Source organism: Scyliorhinus torazame, chromosome 1 (assembly GCF_047496885.1).
Source record: "Scyliorhinus torazame isolate Kashiwa2021f chromosome 1, sScyTor2.1, whole genome shotgun sequence".
Taxonomy (NCBI): domain Eukaryota; kingdom Metazoa; phylum Chordata; class Chondrichthyes; order Carcharhiniformes; family Scyliorhinidae; genus Scyliorhinus; species Scyliorhinus torazame.
The window spans coordinates 364,213,798-364,231,433 of NC_092707.1; the positions used below are offsets into that span (position 1 = coordinate 364,213,798).

General features: G+C 52.5%; 1 protein-coding gene across 5 annotated transcripts in view; it reads right to left on the reverse strand.

The window, feature by feature from the left end:
- Window positions 1-17,636, reverse strand: part of LOC140408434 (protein STPG4-like) — a 126,175-nt gene that overhangs the window by 54,900 nt on the left and 53,639 nt on the right. For all 5 annotated transcript variants that reach the window (XR_011940133.1, XM_072495745.1, XM_072495665.1 and 2 more), the window contains one exon: window positions 3,486-3,573. Coding sequence is in view for 4 of the 5 variants with exons in the window: in XM_072495745.1 (XP_072351846.1) it covers window positions 3,486-3,573 (88 nt within the window). In the remaining variant the exon portion in view is untranslated. The remainder of the gene's footprint in view (window positions 1-3,485; window positions 3,574-17,636) is intronic.

A 17,636-nucleotide genomic window follows, 5' to 3' on the forward strand; every position in this document is an offset into this window, starting at 1 on the left:
GTTTCTCTCACAGTCCAAAAATGTGTAGGTTCAGTGGATTGGCCATGTTAAATTGCCCTTAGTGTCCGAAGGTTAAGTAGGGTTACGGGGATAGGGCAGGGGAGTAGATTTAGGCAGGGTGCTCTTTCAGAGGGTAGGTGCAGGCTTGATAGGTCGTATGATCTCCTTTTGCACTGTCGGGATTCTATGAATTATTAACACAATGTCCCTTTTAAGCACATCAGATGACTGTGGACAAATACAGTCTCCACACTGAACCCAAAGTGAATGTTTGTGAATGCCTCCTCAGAATCCCCCCAGATGGTTGTCACGTGAGAGTTTCCAAACTCCACTCCCAAACCACGCATTAAAATCTTCTCTCATAATTATGCTTTCCCTTAGCTGTTTGTATTTTGAAATCTTCCAAATGACACTTTAGAACAAAGCTCTGCTCCATTTTTAACAGCGAATCAAGTCCAGGATTTCACACCAACCACTTTTAGGATTTCTTATCTTGGCTGCTATGCAAATTGATCACAATTGCTTTAATTTTCAATTCCCAGACAGCATTAAAATGGCATCAGACATTTGGTTTACCTTTGAAGGCTGCTGCCGCATTTTAAATCTGGTTACTGCAATTGTCTCTGTGACTTGGAACACTTTTTTGAATTCTTCTTAACAATACATTGGTCTCTGTTCACTTAACTCCAGTTGCCTAAACATTCTACTTATCCCAATTCCCTGGTTACCTGGACTGTAACTTGTACTTTAGTAAATCTGCCCCTTTGCAAATCCCATCCTATTCTGTCTTTCTTCTAGCAGAGTTGAGGGACGTCTACTCCACGAGGTACTGTCTTCAACTGCCAAAGAATTTAGCTAAAACTAAAAGTTTAAACCTTTTTTATCCTTACAAGGGTCTCCAGTTGCTAAGCAACCCCTGCTAGTTCTATTTATTCTTCATGCCATAGCCCTCTCTAAGCACAATAGAATCACAGTTGGAATTGAAACCAACCCTCAACATACAAACATTTCTGACCAGCATGAGTCTAACTATAGGCTTTACCCTTCCAGGCACAGAAACATCAAATTAAACCCACTTAAAACTATACCTTATTTCTAATGTTTACCAATATAAATGCAAATCCCTGAAACCTACCTTTGTTTTCCTAAGAGGAATATAATCAATACGGGCAGGCAACTGAAGTACTTTTCCCTTGCTTTTGAAAATTGAACATGCTTAAACCCAACATACACTTACTACACCTATTTCTCAGCCAGTGGAATGGGACAGTCTGTACTATGAATTGCTGCACTTCCCATATATATCCAACACCAGGTTGATCGACAGTCTCGGTGTTCAGAATCTTATCAGCTCTGCAAAGGAGGGATCGGAGGAGGAACTGGGAGCAAGATTTGCAAATAAAGGGTGAGGTCAGATCCGCAACCATTCCCACCACATTTTAAGCTTCCTGGAGGTCAGGGTCAATGCAGGATAATAGGCCAATTAAGGAACCAATTGGGGGAAAGTTGCTAATGCAACTTTTGGGATCTTCCCAATATTGGGGGCCAGAAGGGGGAATGGGTGAATGTGGGTGTGGTTGCCCCCCCCCCCCCACATTGTGGCAGTAAGATTTGTCTTATCTCTCCTTCATAGATAAGTCAGTCCAGTTGAATAAATGCAAGCAAATTTTTATTTCTTAAAACACATTTTGGTACATTCACACGAAATTAACTCAAAAATGCTTTCTCCATGTTTCTCGAAGTGTCCTTGAATAAGTAGAAGCAAAAGCTTCAAGATAAAAGCGACCTCAGATTTTAAAAGTCATTTCAAAAGAGGCCTTCGATCCCATTCTTAAGGGAATCCTTATCTGGATTTAGCCCCTTACTTAGTTTCATTGGTTCTAATTCTCAGCTGAGACCCCCTTGATTCGTTCAGAAAAGTGTCAGTCACTTAACAGATGATTGGTTAATTAGACATTAATCAATTATCCCAAATTAATTAAGTGTCCCATGACATTTGTCCCATGTTCAAACTCCCTACGTCTGGTCTCAGCTAAGATATTGTTTCAATCTTGTTGAATGTACCTTCATATCAGAACATGTAATATATTATTTGTAACATTTGAGACAGCCATGGACAGTATTCATACAATTGTAATTTACTCATATTATTCTACAAATTCAGTAATTTTCAGGAATCATGTTAGCTAATATTTTAAAGGAATATAATTGCTGAATCTAACAGAGGCCAAAGCCCAGCAGGTACCTGGAGGCCCCAGTGTTGAATATATTTCAGAATAAGGCTGGCAGATCTTTTCTCTCTTGGGCAGTAGTCAAGGGATTTTGGGGGTTTGCTGGAAAGTGGAGTTCTGGCCAGGATTAGCTGTGGTTGTATTGAATCACAGAGCAGGCTGGACGGGCTGAATGGTCTATTTTTGTTCATGTTCCAATGTTTTTCCAGCAGCAGGCTGGAGGGTCATCAGTCCCTACTCAATCTGCCCCCATTATAAAGCCACTGTAGGCAAAGCTATTCTGTGCAGCTGTTCTCCCTGCATAATGGTGGCTTGTCAACTATGACCATTCTTTATTTTAAAATTCTCAAACTTGAGAGACGCTTCCATTCTGTGGCATCTTCATGGTCCCCTAAATACCTCAGCACGGTCTACCTCTCCCAATGGGGCTATCAGCCATCCAGAGCTATTGGTTCTCTGATTTGGGCGTCCCACCTCATGAGCCTACCCATCATCCTTAATTGGGATGCCGATTGCGGAGGCCGCCTTTTCAATGGCTGCCTCCTGTAAGATCAAGACACCAGTCTGGTTATGATCTACTTATGGTCCTGACAGCAGAAACATTTTAATGCTGTTAAGATTCCACCCGAAGAAAGTAATAAATGCCCCTGCGATCATTGTCATGTTAAGTGCATTTCAACCATTCATGCCTAATATAGAAGACCAGTGCCACATAACAATGCAAGAAATAAGAGCAGGAGTAGGCCCTTCAGCCCAGCGACCCTGCTCCTCCATCAATAAGATCATGGCTAATCTACCTGACCCATAACCCTTGATTCCATTGTCTATCAAACGTTGAACTCGCCCTTGAAGGTATTCAATGACCCAGCCTCCACTGCATTCTGAGAAAGAGAATTCTAAATTACAAATTACAACCAGACAAATCGACTCGAGGGAACAATAGACTGTTAGCCCAGCTTACAACCCATCTGTGGTAGTCACCACTGTTGTATTGTATATACTGCATACGAGGGTATTACGGTAAGGCCCCTGTACTACAGGTACGGGGGTAGATCCCTGCCTGCTGGCTCCGCCCAGTAGGCGGAGTATAAATGTGTGGGCTCTCCGACGTGCAGCCATTTCGGCAGCAGCTGCAGGAGGCTCCACATCTCTGCGTAACAAAGCCTCAATTACTCTCCACTCTCGTCTCATCGTAATTGATAGTGCATCGCCATCAAACTTACAATTTGCAGATAATGACTACTCGGTACTTACAGGCACAAAGTAAATGGTTGGAAACCTCTTCACAGAAGACCGAAAATTACCCTGGCTAAACGGTGAAAGAAAATCGACTTTACCAAGCCTGCAAGAAATGGACAGAATAATGAATAAACTGGAGGATGTTACACGGATATAATTTAGATCGGGAAGTTCGGGGGTATGGAAAGGGATAGTGCGGCGGAGGGGGCGGGGGGAGGGATGGAGCATAGGGTGTCCTTATATGCTGATGACTTGTTATTATACGTGTCGGGGGAGTGTGTCAATAGGGGGAATACAGGAGCTGCTTCGGGTGTTTGGGTCTTTCTCAGGATACAAATTAAATCTAGACAAGCATGAATATTTTGTGGTGTCTTGGCCAGGGGTTGGGCAGGGGTGAGGGGGCTGCCATTCCGTAAGGCAGGGACTCACTTTAGATACCTGGGGGTGCAGGTTGCTTGAGATTGGGGGGGCTCCGTAGGTACAACATTTCTAGTTTGGTAGGGAGGGTGAAAGCTGATCTGGCAAGGTGGGATGGTCTCCGTCTGTCACTGGCGGGTCAGGTACAGGCGGTTAAAATGAATGTGCTGCTGCGATTCCTGTTTATTTTTCAATGCCTGCTGATTTTCCTGCTGTAGCGCACAAAGACTCCGTGAGACGAATAGAGTGAAGTCGATGAGGCTTTATTAAGCGTGTCTGTTCCCCAGCAGCCCGATAGTAAACTGGCCTGCGGGGGAAGGCACCGGCTTCTTATACTTCGCCTTCAGGGCGGAGCTTGAGGTCAACGGCCAACCAGGACCCGGGATCTGTCAGCCAATGACATTAGGGCTTCCAGTCCCACATGACCCCCAATACATACTACCACATTCACCCCTTGTCAAAAATGAACCCGGCAGGGTGATGCTTCGTATGGTGGTAAGGGTTTACAGGGCTGGTCCTGGGAGGATAGAACAGTTACATGGTAGTACAGTATTGGACAGTATCGTCCTGTTACAACTATTTACAGAGGGTATAGGAAAAACAAAATGTTCATTGGACAGTCCATCTTTGTTTTACATCGACGCCACGAGTCGGTCGGGCGGTCTGGTCGTCCGTGTCGATCGCCTCGGCCCCGGCGGTGGTGGTGGTGCTTGTACCAGTGTTGTCGCCTCCGGGAGCCGCACGGTTTCAGCTGTCGGTGCAAAGGGGAGGGGGACTGATCCTCCTGGGAAGGGGGCGGTCGCGGGGTGCGGCGGTGGCAGGAAGGGGGGCGGTTGGGTTGATGGTGTCGGGGGGGTGTGCGTGGTGCCGGCGGGCGCCAGATCCCGCAGGGAGACCGTGTCCTGTCGGCCGTCGGGGTACTCCACGTAGGCGTACTGGGGGTTTGCGTGGAGGAGGTGAACCCTTTCGACCAACGGGTCCGCCTTATGTGCCCGCATGTGCTTTCGGAGCAGGATGGGTCCTGGGGCCGCCAGCCAGGTCGGCAGCGACGTTCCAGAGGAGGACCTCCTAGGGAAGACAAGGAGACGCTCGTGAGGCGTTTGATTAGTGCTTGTACATAATAACGACCGGATGGAATGGAGAGCGTCCGGGAGGACCTCCTGCCACCGTGAAACTGGGAGATCTCTGGACCGTAGGGCCAGTAGGACGGCCTTCCAGACCGTGCCGTTCTCCCTTTCTACTTGCCCGTTCCCCCGGGGGTTGTAGCTGGTCGTCCTGCTTGAGGCGATGCCCTTGCTGAGCAGGAACTGGCGCAGCTCGTCACTCATGAAAGAGGACCCCCTGTCGCTGTGGACGTATGCGGGGTAACCGAACAGCGTGAAGATGCTGTTCAGGGCTTTAATGACTGTGGCCGCGGTCATGTCGGAGCAGGGAATGGCAAAAGGGAAGCGGGAGTATTCGTCCACTACATTAAGGAAATACGCGTTGCGGTCGGTGGAGGGGAGGGGCCCTTTGAAATCGAGACTGAGGCGTTCAAAGGGGCGGGAAGCCTTAATCAGGTGCGCTCCATCTGGCCTGAAAAAATGCGGTTTGCATTCTGCGCAGATGTGGCAGTCCCTTGTGACTGTACGGACCTCCTCTAAAGAGTATGGGAGATTGCGGGACTTGATGAAGTGGTAAAACCGAGTGACCCCCGGGTGGCAGAGGTCCTCGTGGAGGGTTTGGAGGTGGTCAATTTGTGCGTTGGCACATGTGCCACGGGATAGGGCATCGGACGGCTCGTTCAGCTTTCCGGGCCGGTACAAGATCTCATAGTTGAAGGTGGAGAGCTCGATCCTCCACCTTAAGATCTTGTCATTTTAATCTTGCCCCGCTGTGCATTATCGAACATGAAGGCTACCGACCGTTGGTCAGTGAGGAGAGTGAATCTCCTGCCGGCCAGGTAATGCCTCCAATGTCGCACAGCTTCCACTATGGCTTGGGCTTCCTTTTCCACTGAGGAGTGGCGGATTTCTGAGGCGTGGAGGGTTCGGGAGAAGAAGGCCACGGGTCTGCCCGCTTGGTTAAGGGTAGCCGCTAGAGCTACGTCGGAGGCGTCGCTCTCGACCTGGAAGGGGAGGGACTCGTCGATGGCGCGCATCGTGGCCTTTGCGATGTCCGCTTTGATGCGGCTGAAGGCCTGGCAAGCCTCTGTCGACAGAGGGAAGGTCGTGGTCTGTATTAGGGGGCGGGCCTTGTCTGCGTACTGGGGGACCCACTGGGCGTAGTACGAAAAGAACCCCAGGCAGCGTTTCAGGGCTTTTGGGCAGTGCGGGAGGGGAAATTCCATGAGTGCACGCATACGTTCGGGGTCGGGGCCTATTATCCTATTGCGCACTATGTAGCCCAGAATGGCTAGCCGATCGGTGCTAAAAACGCACTTATCCTCGTTGTACGTGAGGTTCAAGGCTTTGGCAGTCTGGAGGAATTTTTGGAGGTTGGCGTCGTGGTCCTGCTGATCGTGGCCGCAGATGGTTACATTGACGAGGTACGGGAACGTGGCCCGTAACCCATGTTGATCAACCATTCGGTCCATCTCCCGTTGGAAGACCGAGACCCCGTTTGTGACGCCAAAAGGGACCCGTAGGAAATGGTATAATCGCCCTTCTGCCTCGAAGGCTGTGTACTTGCGGTCACTTGGGCGGATGGGGAGCTGATGGTAGGCGGACTTGAGGTCCACGGTGGAGAAGACTTTATACTGGGCAATCCGATTGACCATGTCGGATATGCGGGGGAGAGGGTACGCGTCTAGTTGTGTGTACCTGTTGATGGTCTGGCTATAGTCAATGACCATCCTTTGTTTCTCCCCTGTCTTCACTACTACCACCTGCGCTCTCCAGGGACTATTGCTGGCCTGGATTATGCCCTCCTTTAGTAGCCGCTGGACTTCGGACCGAATGAAGGTCCGGTCCTGGGCGCTGTACCGTCTGCTCCTAGTGGCGACGGGTTTGCAATCCGGGGTGAGGTTCGCAAACAAGGACGGGGGTTGCACCTTGAGGGTGGCGAGGCCGCAGATAGTGAGTGGGGGTATGGGGCCGCCGAATTTAAACGTAAGGCTCTGTAGGTTACATTGGAAATCTAAGCCCAGCAAGGTGGGGGCACAGAGTTGGGGAAGGACGTTAAGTTTGTAGTTTTTGAATTCCCTCTCCTGTACCGTTAGGGTAACTATGCAGAATCCCTGGATCTGTACGGAGTGGGATCCTGCAGCTAGGCAAATCTTTTGTGCGCTGGGGTAGGTAGTTAAGGAACAGCGTCTTACCGTGTCGGGATGTATAAAACTTTCCGTGCTCCCGGAGTCGACTAGGCATGGCGTCTCGTGGCCGTTAATTAGGACCGTTGTCGTCGTCGTCTGGAGAGTCCGGGGCCGAGCCTGATCGAGCGTAACCGAAGCGAGCCGTGGTTGTAGTAGTGGGGTGGGGTCCGTTGTTGCCGTCCAAGATGGCGTCGGGGATGGACAAAATGGCCACCCCCATACATCGCACGTGGCTGAGGGGTCACAAGATGGCGTCGGGGGTGGACAAAATGGCCGCCCCCATGCGTCGTACAGGTCGGGGGCGGTCCAAGATGGCGGCGCCCCTCCTCCCCTCGTGGTGGTCGGGACCCAAAATGGCGGCATCTGCGGGTCGCACAACGGCGCCCCTCCTCCCCTCGTGGTGGTCGGGACCCAAAATGGCGGCGTCTGCGGGTCGCACATGGTGTGCTGGGGGGTCTGGGGAGCGCTAGGACCGCGCGGAGTTCCTTCACTGCGAGCGCCAGGGCCGCGGGCGCTAGGTCCGCGCGGAGTTCCTTCACTGCGAGCGCCAGGGCCGCGGGCGCTAGGACCGCGCGGAGCTCCCTCGCCGGGGACAGCGGTGGTCGGGGCCCAAGTCGGCGGCGCCGGCGGGTCAGGCGTGGGGCCGCGAGCGCAAGGAGCGCGAGGAGCTCCCTCACCGGGGACAACGGTGGTCGGGGTCCAGGTAGGTGGTGCCGGCGGGTCAGGCGTGGGGCGCGGGACGGGGGTGAGGGTGGCGTTCGGGACGCGAAAAAACCCCTTCCTCTCCGTGGAGAGTGTTGGCCAGCACCCAAATCGGGAGCGCCGGCGGCGGGTCGTACATGGACTGCGGGGAGGGGGGTTGGGGAGCGTAGGCGGCGTGCAGGGCTCCCAGTTCTCCCGGGGCCGCGGTGGTCGGGACCCAGAGCGGCTGCGCCTGCGGGTCGCACATGGCGTGCTGGGGGGGTTGGGAGGCATAGGCTGCTTGTAGGGCTCCCTGTGGCCCCGGGACGGCGGCGACCTCGCGGGATCGGCACACCACCGCATAATGGCCCTTTTTCCCGCAGCTTTTTCAGATGGCTGCGCGGGCCGGACAGCGTTGTCGGGGGTGCTTCGCCTGGCCGCAGAAATAACAGCGGGCGCCCCCGGTGCGACTCGGCGTTTGGACTGCGCAAGCCTGTGGGGTGTTCGGGGGGGGGGGGGGGTAGGGGGTTTGCCGCGACGGGTACATACGGGGCCCAATGGCCTGCCGTGCGGTCAGGGCCGTAGGCGCGGGTATTACGCGCGGCGACGTCTAGGGAGGCTGCTACGGCCCGTGCCTCTGAGAGTCCTAGCGACTCTTTTTCTTGAAGTCTTTGGCGGATTTGGGAGGATTGCATACCTGCCACAAAAGCGTCGCACATTAACATGTCCGTATGTTCGTTTGCATTCACCGACGGGCAGCTGCAGGCTCGTCCCAAAATCAGCAGCGCGGCGTAGAACTCGTCCATCGATTCTCCGGGAGCTTGCCGTCTTGTCGCGAGCTGGTAGCGAGCGTAGATTTGGTTAACTGGGCGAACGTAGAGATTTCTCAGTGCTGTGAACGCCGTCTGGAAATCGTCGGTGTCTTCAATGAGGGTGAAAATCTCCGTGCTCACCCTCGAGTGCAGGACCTGCAGTTTTTGTTCGTCTGAGACTCGGCCTGTGGTCGATCTGATGTAGGCCTCGAAGCAAGTCTGCCATAGGGCTTCCAGTCCCACATGACCCCCAATACATACTACCACACCTGCCAAAGGCATTTTTTAGCGAGATTGAAGGGATGATTACCTCGTTCATATGGGGAGGTAAGGTGGCCAGAATTAAAAAGGTGCTACCACAGAGAGGAAGGCAGGCAGGGGGTTTGGGTCCACTGAACCTCATGTATTATTACTGGGCGTCAAATGTGGAGAAGGTACAGAGCTGGGTCAGAGGGGTTGACTCCCAATGGGTCAGAATGGAGGAGAGTTTGGGTAGGGGGTCGGGATTGAAGGCGCTAGCTACAGCGCCACTCCCGACAGCCCCGGGGAGATATTCAGGGAGTCCGGTAATAATAGCTTCGTTGAGAATTTGGAGGCAGTTTCGACAACACTTCGGGTTGGGGGCAGGGTCAAGGGAAATGCCGATTCGGGGGAACCATAGATTTGAGCCAGGGAAGTGGGATGGAAATTTTCAGGGATGGGCGGAGAAAGGAATTAGGCCACTAAAAGATTTGCTTCTTGGGGGTCGTTTTGCAGGATTGAAGGAGCTGGGAGCGAAGTATGGGCTGGAACAGGGGGAAATATTTAGATACACGCAGGTTCGAGACTTTGCCAGAAAGGAGATACAGAGCTTCCCAGTAGAGCCGGCTTCCACATTGCTGGAGGAGGTGCTGACGACAGGGGGACTGGAGAAGGGGGTAGTATCGGCGGTTTACGGAGCTATTTAGGAGGAGAAGGCGCCGTTAGAAGGGAATAAGGCAAAGTGGGAGGAAGAGTTGGGAGAGGGTATGGAGGAGGGGATCTGGTGTGAGGTACTGCGGAGAGTGAACGCCTCCACCTTGTGTGCGAGGTTGGGGCTGATACAGCTGAAGGTGGTGTATAGAGCGCACCTTACAAGGGTGAGGATGAGCCGGCTCTTTGAGGGGGTAGAAGATGTGTGTGAACATTGCGGAGGGGGGGGGGGGGGGCGCAAACCACGTTGATATGTTTTGGTCCTGTCCAAAGATGGAGGATTACTGGAAGGAGGTGTTGAGGGTAATCTCGAAAGTGGTGCACGTGAAACTGGACCCGGGCCCCCGGGAGGCCATATTCGGGGGGGGGGGGGGGGGGTGGAGACCAGCCAGGGTTGGAAACGGGCACGGAGGCAGATGTTGTTGCCTTTGCCTCGTTGATCGCCCAAAGGCGGATCCTGTTAGGGTGGAGATCAACCTCTCCACCCTGGCATGGCGGGGGGGACCTGCTGGAATTCTTGACGCTTGAAAAGGTCAAATCTGAACTGAGGGGAAGGATGGAGGGGTTCTACAATTCATGGCATTATTCATTATGCACTTTCGAGAATTGGATCACATCGAACATTAGAGGGGGGGGGCGAGGGCTGGGAGGGTTGGGGGGAGGGGGACTGTATGTGATAATGGTGACTATGGGTGATTCCTGAATCCTTTTTGTCATTTGTTTATGTTAACATGCGGGATGCTGTTTGGGGTTTGGTGGGAGGATGGGATCGTTGTTATCGATATGGGGATTGACATTACATTTGTTACTGATTATTGTTTATTGTTGGGTGTAAATTTGGGAGAAAATGTGAAAAAGGAGAATAAAAAATATTTTTTTAAAAAATAATTCAGATCGGGAATCCTGATGACCCAGGCCGCAATGGTGGAGGACAAATTCTTTTTTTTTAATGAAGTATATTTATTAAGGTTTTGCAGAATTTTTCATAATAAAATAGTAGTAACAATAATAACAAAACAAACTAGAGAGAACATTAACATGGTGCAAAAAGAGAATATAAAATAACAATTAAATAGACATTACCCCACGTGACTCAGTCTTCCCACACCATCCCAATGAAGCACTCACCCCCCCCCCCCCGCCCCCCCCCCCCCCCCCCCGCCCCCCCCCCCCCCCCCCCCCCCGCCCCCCTACGGATTGCTGCTGACATTTTAATTTTCTCCAAGAAAGTCGACGAACGGCTGCCACCTCCGAGAGAATCCTAGCGTAGAACCTGTGGTGAGCCACGTATGGCTACGTAAGGCTGTTGTATATATATTCACTGTTGTTCTACTGTTCTATTAGTATTGTTATCTCCACTATTGTATATACTTACTGTTATTACTGTTCTGTTATTGGTTGTTGCTGTTGTACTGTTGGAATGTTGTTATTGGTGCTGCTGTTGGCTCCGCCCCTTTGAGGAGATATAAAGCCCGTCGATCTGGGGCAGTCTTGCAGTGCGGGAGGAGCTACAGGTTGGCACACTTCTAGTCTATTAAAGCATCGGTTCACTACTACTCAGCGTCTCGACTGAATTGATGTCCATCAGACCCTCTTAAGGCAAACTTTATTTTCTCAAGGCTGAGAAACCCAGCCATGTCGTTAACCCAGGTCTCTACACTCGGGGCTTCGAGTCCCTCCACATTAATAAAATCCGTCTCCGGGCTACTAGGGAGGCAAAGGCCAAGACGTCAGCCTCTTTCGCCCCCTGAACGCCCAGGTCTCTGACACTCCAAAGATCGCTATCTCTGGACTCGGCACCACCCGTGTGTTTAGCACCTTGGACAATGCCCTTGCGAACCCTTGCCAGAACTCTCTAAGCTCCAGACATACCCAAAACATGTGGACATGGTTTGCAGGGCTGCCCTTGCACCTCATACAACTGTCTTCTACCCCAAAAAACTTGCTCATTCTCGCTGCCGTCATGTGTGCCCGGTGGACCACCTTAAATTGAATTAGACTGAGCCTGGCACATGATGAGGAGAAATTAACCCTGCCCAGGACCTCTGCCCACAGACCCACTTCCAACTCCTCACCTAGCTCCTCCTCCCACTTGCCCTTGAGCTCCTCCACCGGGGTTTCCTCCGCCTCCTGTAGTTCCCCCACCCAGGTGCCGGAGACCACCCTGTCCTGTATCCTCAGTGGCAGCAGCGTCGGAAAGGCCACTACCTGTTTTTTCAGGAAGGCTCGTACTTGCAGATATTTAAAGGCGGCAGATTAAATTTGTCCTCTAGCGCCTTCAAACTGGGAAAGCTTCCATCTATGAACAAATCTCCCATCCTTCTGATGCCTGCCCTCTGCCAGCTCTGGAACCCACCATCCATCCTACCTGGGACAAACCTGTGGTTGTTACATATCGGGGTCCAGACCGACGCTCCCTCCACCTTCTTGTACCTTCTCCACTGTCCCCGGGTCCGCAGTGTCGCCACCACCACTGGACCTGTGGAGTAATGGGGCGGCGAGAACGGCAAAGGAGCAGTTATCAAAGCTCCCAGACTAGTACCTTTACATGATGCCACCTCCAGCTGCTCCCACGCCGCTGCCCCCCCCCCCCCCCATTCGCCCACCTCCTAATCATAGCTATATTGGCCGTCCAGTAGTAGTTGCGAAAGTTCGGCAGCGCCAACCCCCCCAACCCGATTGCGTTCCAACAGCAATCTCCTTACTCGCGGGGTCTTATTCCCCCACACAAAGCCCAAAATGATCCTACTCACCCGCTTAAAAAAGGCCTTCGGGATGAAGATGGGGAGGCACTGAAAGACAAACAGAAATCTGGGGAGGACCGTCATTTTCACGGTCTGCACCCTCCCTGCCAGTGACAGTGGGAGCATGTCCCACCTTTTAAAGTCCCCTTCCATTTGCTCCACCAACCGGGTCAGGTTGAGCCTGTGCAGGGCATCCCATTTCCTAGCCACCTGTATACCCAGGAAAAACTTTTCTCTACCATCCTGAGCTGCAGCTCTTTCAGTCTCTGCTCCTGCCCCTTGGCCTGGATCACAAACAACTCATTCTTTCCCATGTTCAGTTTGTACCCTGATAAACTACCAAAATCCCTCCGATCCGCAGAACCTCCCCCATCCCCTCCACAGGGCCCGAAATGTACAGGAGCAAATCATCCGCGTATAGCGAGACCCGATGTTCCACCCCCCGAACCAGTCCCCGCCAGTTCCTCGAGGCTCTCAGCGCTATAGCTAGCGGTTCTATAGCTAGGGCAAATAGTAACGGGGAGAGGGGACACCCCTGCCTCATTCCCCGGTGAAGCTCTAAGTACCTCAGCCGGTTTGTACATACACTTGCTACAGGCGCCTGGTGCAGCAATTTCACTCAGCCAATAAAGCCCTCACCAAACCCAAACCTCCCCAGCGTTTCCCACAGGTACTCCCACTCCACCCGGTCAAAGGTTTTCTCTGCGTCCATCGCTGTTACCTCCCCTCCCTCTGAGGGCATCATAATAATATTCAAAAGTCTCCGAACATTGGTATTGAGTTGTCTGCCTTTAACAAACCCAGTCTGGTCTTCCTCTGTCACCCCTGGGACGCAATCCTCAATTCTTGTGGCCAGAATCTTAGCTGGCAATTTGGCATCCACGTTTAAAAGCAAAATCGGCCTGTACGACCGGCAATGTTCCGGGTCCTTCCCTCGTTTAAGAATGAGTGAGATCAAGGCCTGTGACATTGTTGGGGGAGGGTTCCTTTCTCTCTAGCCACATTGAAGGTCCTCATCAGGAGTGGGCTCAGGGACTTCCGGGTGCGGCGATGACCAGCTGAGTCGCACATTTCGGCAGCTCCCTGTGAAACGGACTTTTGGGCTCTTGATAGGAGCCCCAACGGCAATTTTGACGGCTAAAAACACTGTGCGGTAAACCAGAAGGGAATCCCCCCTGGATACGGATGGAAAAAGGAGAGGGAAGTGGCCAGATTGCAGTGGATCCTTTAGAACAGCGGCAAGGAAGGCAAGCAAAAACCAAGATGGCGTCGGAAGGTGGCAGTTTAACATGGGGCCCTGAACAACAAGAGTTCTTGAAATGCTGTGTGGAAGAGATCAAAAAGGAAATGAAGAAAGAGCTGTTGGCCCCGATACTACAGGCGATCGAAGGGCTAAAGGAGGAACAAAAGACCCAGGAGCGGGAGCTTCGGGTCGTGAAGGCAAAGGCAGCCGAGAATGAGGACGATATACAGGGCCTGGTGGTGAAGACGGAGACGCAGGAAGCACATCAGAAACGATGTGTGGAAAGGTTGGAGGCACTGGAAAACAACGCAAGGAGGAACAACCTGAGGATTCTTGGTCTTCCTGAAGGTGTGGAGGGAGCGGACGTCGGGGCATATGTGAGCACGATGCTGCACTCGTTAATGGGAGCGGAGGCCCCAGCAGGTCCGTTGGAGGTGGAGGGAGCATACCGAGTGATGGCGCGAGGACCGAGAGCAGGAGAAATTCCCAGAGCCATAGTGGTGAGATTCCTCCGTTTTAAGGATAGAGAAATGGTCCTTAGATGGGCGAAGAAAACTCGGAGTAGTAAATGGGAGAACGCGGTGATCCGCGTTTATCAAGACTGGAGTGCGGAGGTGGCGAGAAGGAGGGCGAGCTTTAATCGGGCCAAGGCGGTGCTTCATAAAAAGAAGATAAAATTTGGAATGCTGCAACCGGCAAGACTGTGGGTCACATATCGAGAGAGGCACCACTACTTTGAGACGGCGGATGAAGCGTGGACTTTTATTGAGGAAGAAAAACTGGAATGAGCGGGTTATTAAAAAGAACGTTCGAACAAAGTGGTGGGGCGAATGTGGGGGGCAAAGAGGGGTTTTATGTACTAATCCTGCGATGCGGTAACTTTTCTCTCTCCCACAGGTGGTGATGGGGGGAGGAGGGGAGGTGGAGGAGATGGGGCGTTGGCCATTGGGGGCGGGGCCAAGGGAGAAGCGCGGGCTTGGTTCCCGCGCTATGATAATCATGGCGGGAATAGAGAAGCAGGGAGGAGGGGGCGTCACACGGTGCGAGCCGAGGTCACGGGGGAAGCCGAGGTCAGCCAGAGTTTGCTGACTTCTGGGAGCAACATGGGGGGAGTAATTACGCTAGCGGGGGATCTAGCGGGGGGGGTGGGAGGGGGGAATTACTGGGTTGCTGCTGCTGGGGAGAGGGGGGAGCTGGTATGGGAGAGGATGGGCGGGGGGGGCACCGCCTGGGGGAGATACAGCTGCGTGGGAACCGGGTGAGGAGCTGGAAAAAGGTGATGGCTAATCGACAAGGGGGGGGGGGTAGGAAGCCCCCCAACTCGGCTGATCACGTGGAACGTGAGAGGGCTGAACGGGCCGATAAAGAGGGCACGGGTACTCGCACACCTTAAGAAACTTAAGGCAGATGTGGTTATGTTACAGGAAACGCACCTGAAACTGATAGACCAGGTTAGGCTACGCAAAGGATGGGTGGGGCAGGTGTTCCATTCGGGGCTAGATGCGAAAAACAGGGGGGTGGCTATATTAGTGGGGAAGCGGGTAATGTTCGAGGCAAAGACTATAGTGGCGGATAACGGGGGCAGATACGTGATGGTGAGTGGCAAACTACAGGGGGAGACGGTGGTTTTGGTAAACGTATATGCCCCGAACTGGGATGATGCCAATTTTATGAGGCGGATGCTAGGACGCATTCCGGACCTAGAGATGGGAAAGCTGATAATGGGGGGAGATTTTAATACGGTGTTGGAACCAGGGCTGGATAGGTCGAAGTCCAGGACTGGAAGGAGGCCGGCAGCAGCCAAGGTACTTAAAGATTTTATGGAGCAGATGGGAGGTGTAGACCCGTGGAGATTTAGCAGACCTAGGAGTAAGGAGTTCTCGTTTTTCTCCTATGTCCATAAAGTCTACTCGCGAATAGACTTTTTTGTGCTGGGTAGGGCATTGATCCCGAAGGTGAGGGGAACGGAGTATACGGCTATAGCCATTTCGGATCACGCTCCACACTGGGTGGACTTGGAGATAGGGGAGGAAACAGGAGGGCGCCCACCCTGGAGAATGGACATGGGACTAATGGCAGATGAGGGGGGTGTGTCTAAGGGTGAGGGGGTGCATTGAAAAGTACTTGGAACTCAATGATAATGGGGAGGTCCAGGTGGGAGTGGTCTGGGAGGCGTTGAAGGCGGTGGTTAGAGGGGAGCTGATATCAATAAGGGCACATAAAGGGAAGCAGGAGAGTAAGGAACGGGAGCGGTTGCTGCAAGAACTTTTGAGGGTGGACAGACAATATGCGGAAGCACCGGAGGAGGGACTGTACAGGGAAAGGCAAAGGCTACATGTAGAATTTGACTTGCTGACTACAGGCACTGCAGAGGCACAATGGAGGAAGGCACAGGGTGTACAGTACGAATATGGGGAGAAGGCGAGCAGGTTGCTGGCACACCAATTGAGGAAAAGGGGAGCAGCGAGGGAAATAGGGGGAGTGAGGGATGAGGAAGGAGAGATGGAGCGGGGAGCGGAGAGAGTGAATGGAGTGTTCAAGACATTTTATAAAAAATTATATGAAGCTCAACCCCCGGATGGGAGGGAGAGAATGATGGGCTTCTTGGATCGGCTGGAATTTCCCAAGGTGGAAGAGCAGGAAAGGGTGGGACTGGGAGCACAGATCGAGGTAGAAGAAGTGGTGAAAGGAATTAGGAGCATGCAGGCGGGAAAGGCCCCGGGACCGGATGGATTCCCAGTCAAATTCGATAGAAAATATGTGGACTTGCTCGCCCCGGTACTGACGAGGACCTTTAATGAGGCAAAGGAAAGGGGACAACTGCCCCCGACTATGCCTGAAGCAACGATATCGCTTCTCTTAAAGAAGGAAAAGGACCCGCTACAATGCGGATCATATAGACCTATTTCCCTCCTAAATGTAGATGCCAAGGTCCTGGCCAAGGTAATGGCAATGAGAATAGAGGAATGTGTCCCGGGGGTGGTCCACGAGGACCAAACTGGGTTTGTGAAGGGGAGACAGCTGAACACGAATATACGGAGGTTGTTAGGGGTAATGATGATGGCCCCACCAGAGGGAGAAACGGAGATAGTAGTGGCGATGGATGCCGAGAAAGCATTTGATAGAGTGGAGTGGGATTATTTGTGGGAGGTGTTGAGGAGATTTGGTTTTGGAGAGGGGTATGTTAGATGGGTGCAGCTGTTGTATAGGGCCCCAGTGGCGAGCGTGGTCACGAATGGACGGGGATCTGCATATTTTCGGCTCCATAGAGGGACAAGGCAGGGATGCCCTCTGTCCCCATTATTGTTTGCACTGGCGATTGAGCCCCTGGCGATAGCGTTGAGGGGTTCCAAGAAGTGGAGGGGAGTACTTAGGGGAGGGGAAGAGCACCGGGTATCTTTGTATGCGGACGATTTGCTACTATACGTGGCGGACCCGGCGGAGGGGATGCCAGAAATAATGCGGATACTTGGGGAGTTTGGGGATTTTTCAGGGTATAAATTGAACATGGGGAAAAGTGAGTTGTTTGTGGTGCATCCAGGGGAGCAGAGTAGAGAAATAGAGGACCTACCGTTGAGGAAGGTAACAAGGGACTTTCGTTACCTGGGGATCCAGATAGCTAAGAATTGGGGCACATTGCATAGGTTAAATTTAACGCGGTTTGTGGAACAGATGGAGGAGGATTTCAAGAGATGGGATATGGTATCCCTGTCAATGGCAGGGAGGGTGCAGGCAGTTAAGATGGTGGTCCTCCCGAGATTCCTCTTTGTGTTTCAGTGCCTCCCGGTGGTGATTACGAAGGCTTTTTTTAAAAGGATTGAAAAGAGCATCATGGGTTTTGTGTGGGCCGGGAAGACCCCGAGAGTGAGGAAGGGATTCTTACAGCGTAGCAGGGATAGGGGGGGGCTGGCACTACCGAGCCTAAGTGAGTATTATTGGCCGCTAATATTTAAATGGTGAGTAAGTGGATGGGAGAGGAGGAGGGAGCGGCGTGGAAGAGATTAGAGAGGGCGTCCTGTAGGGGGA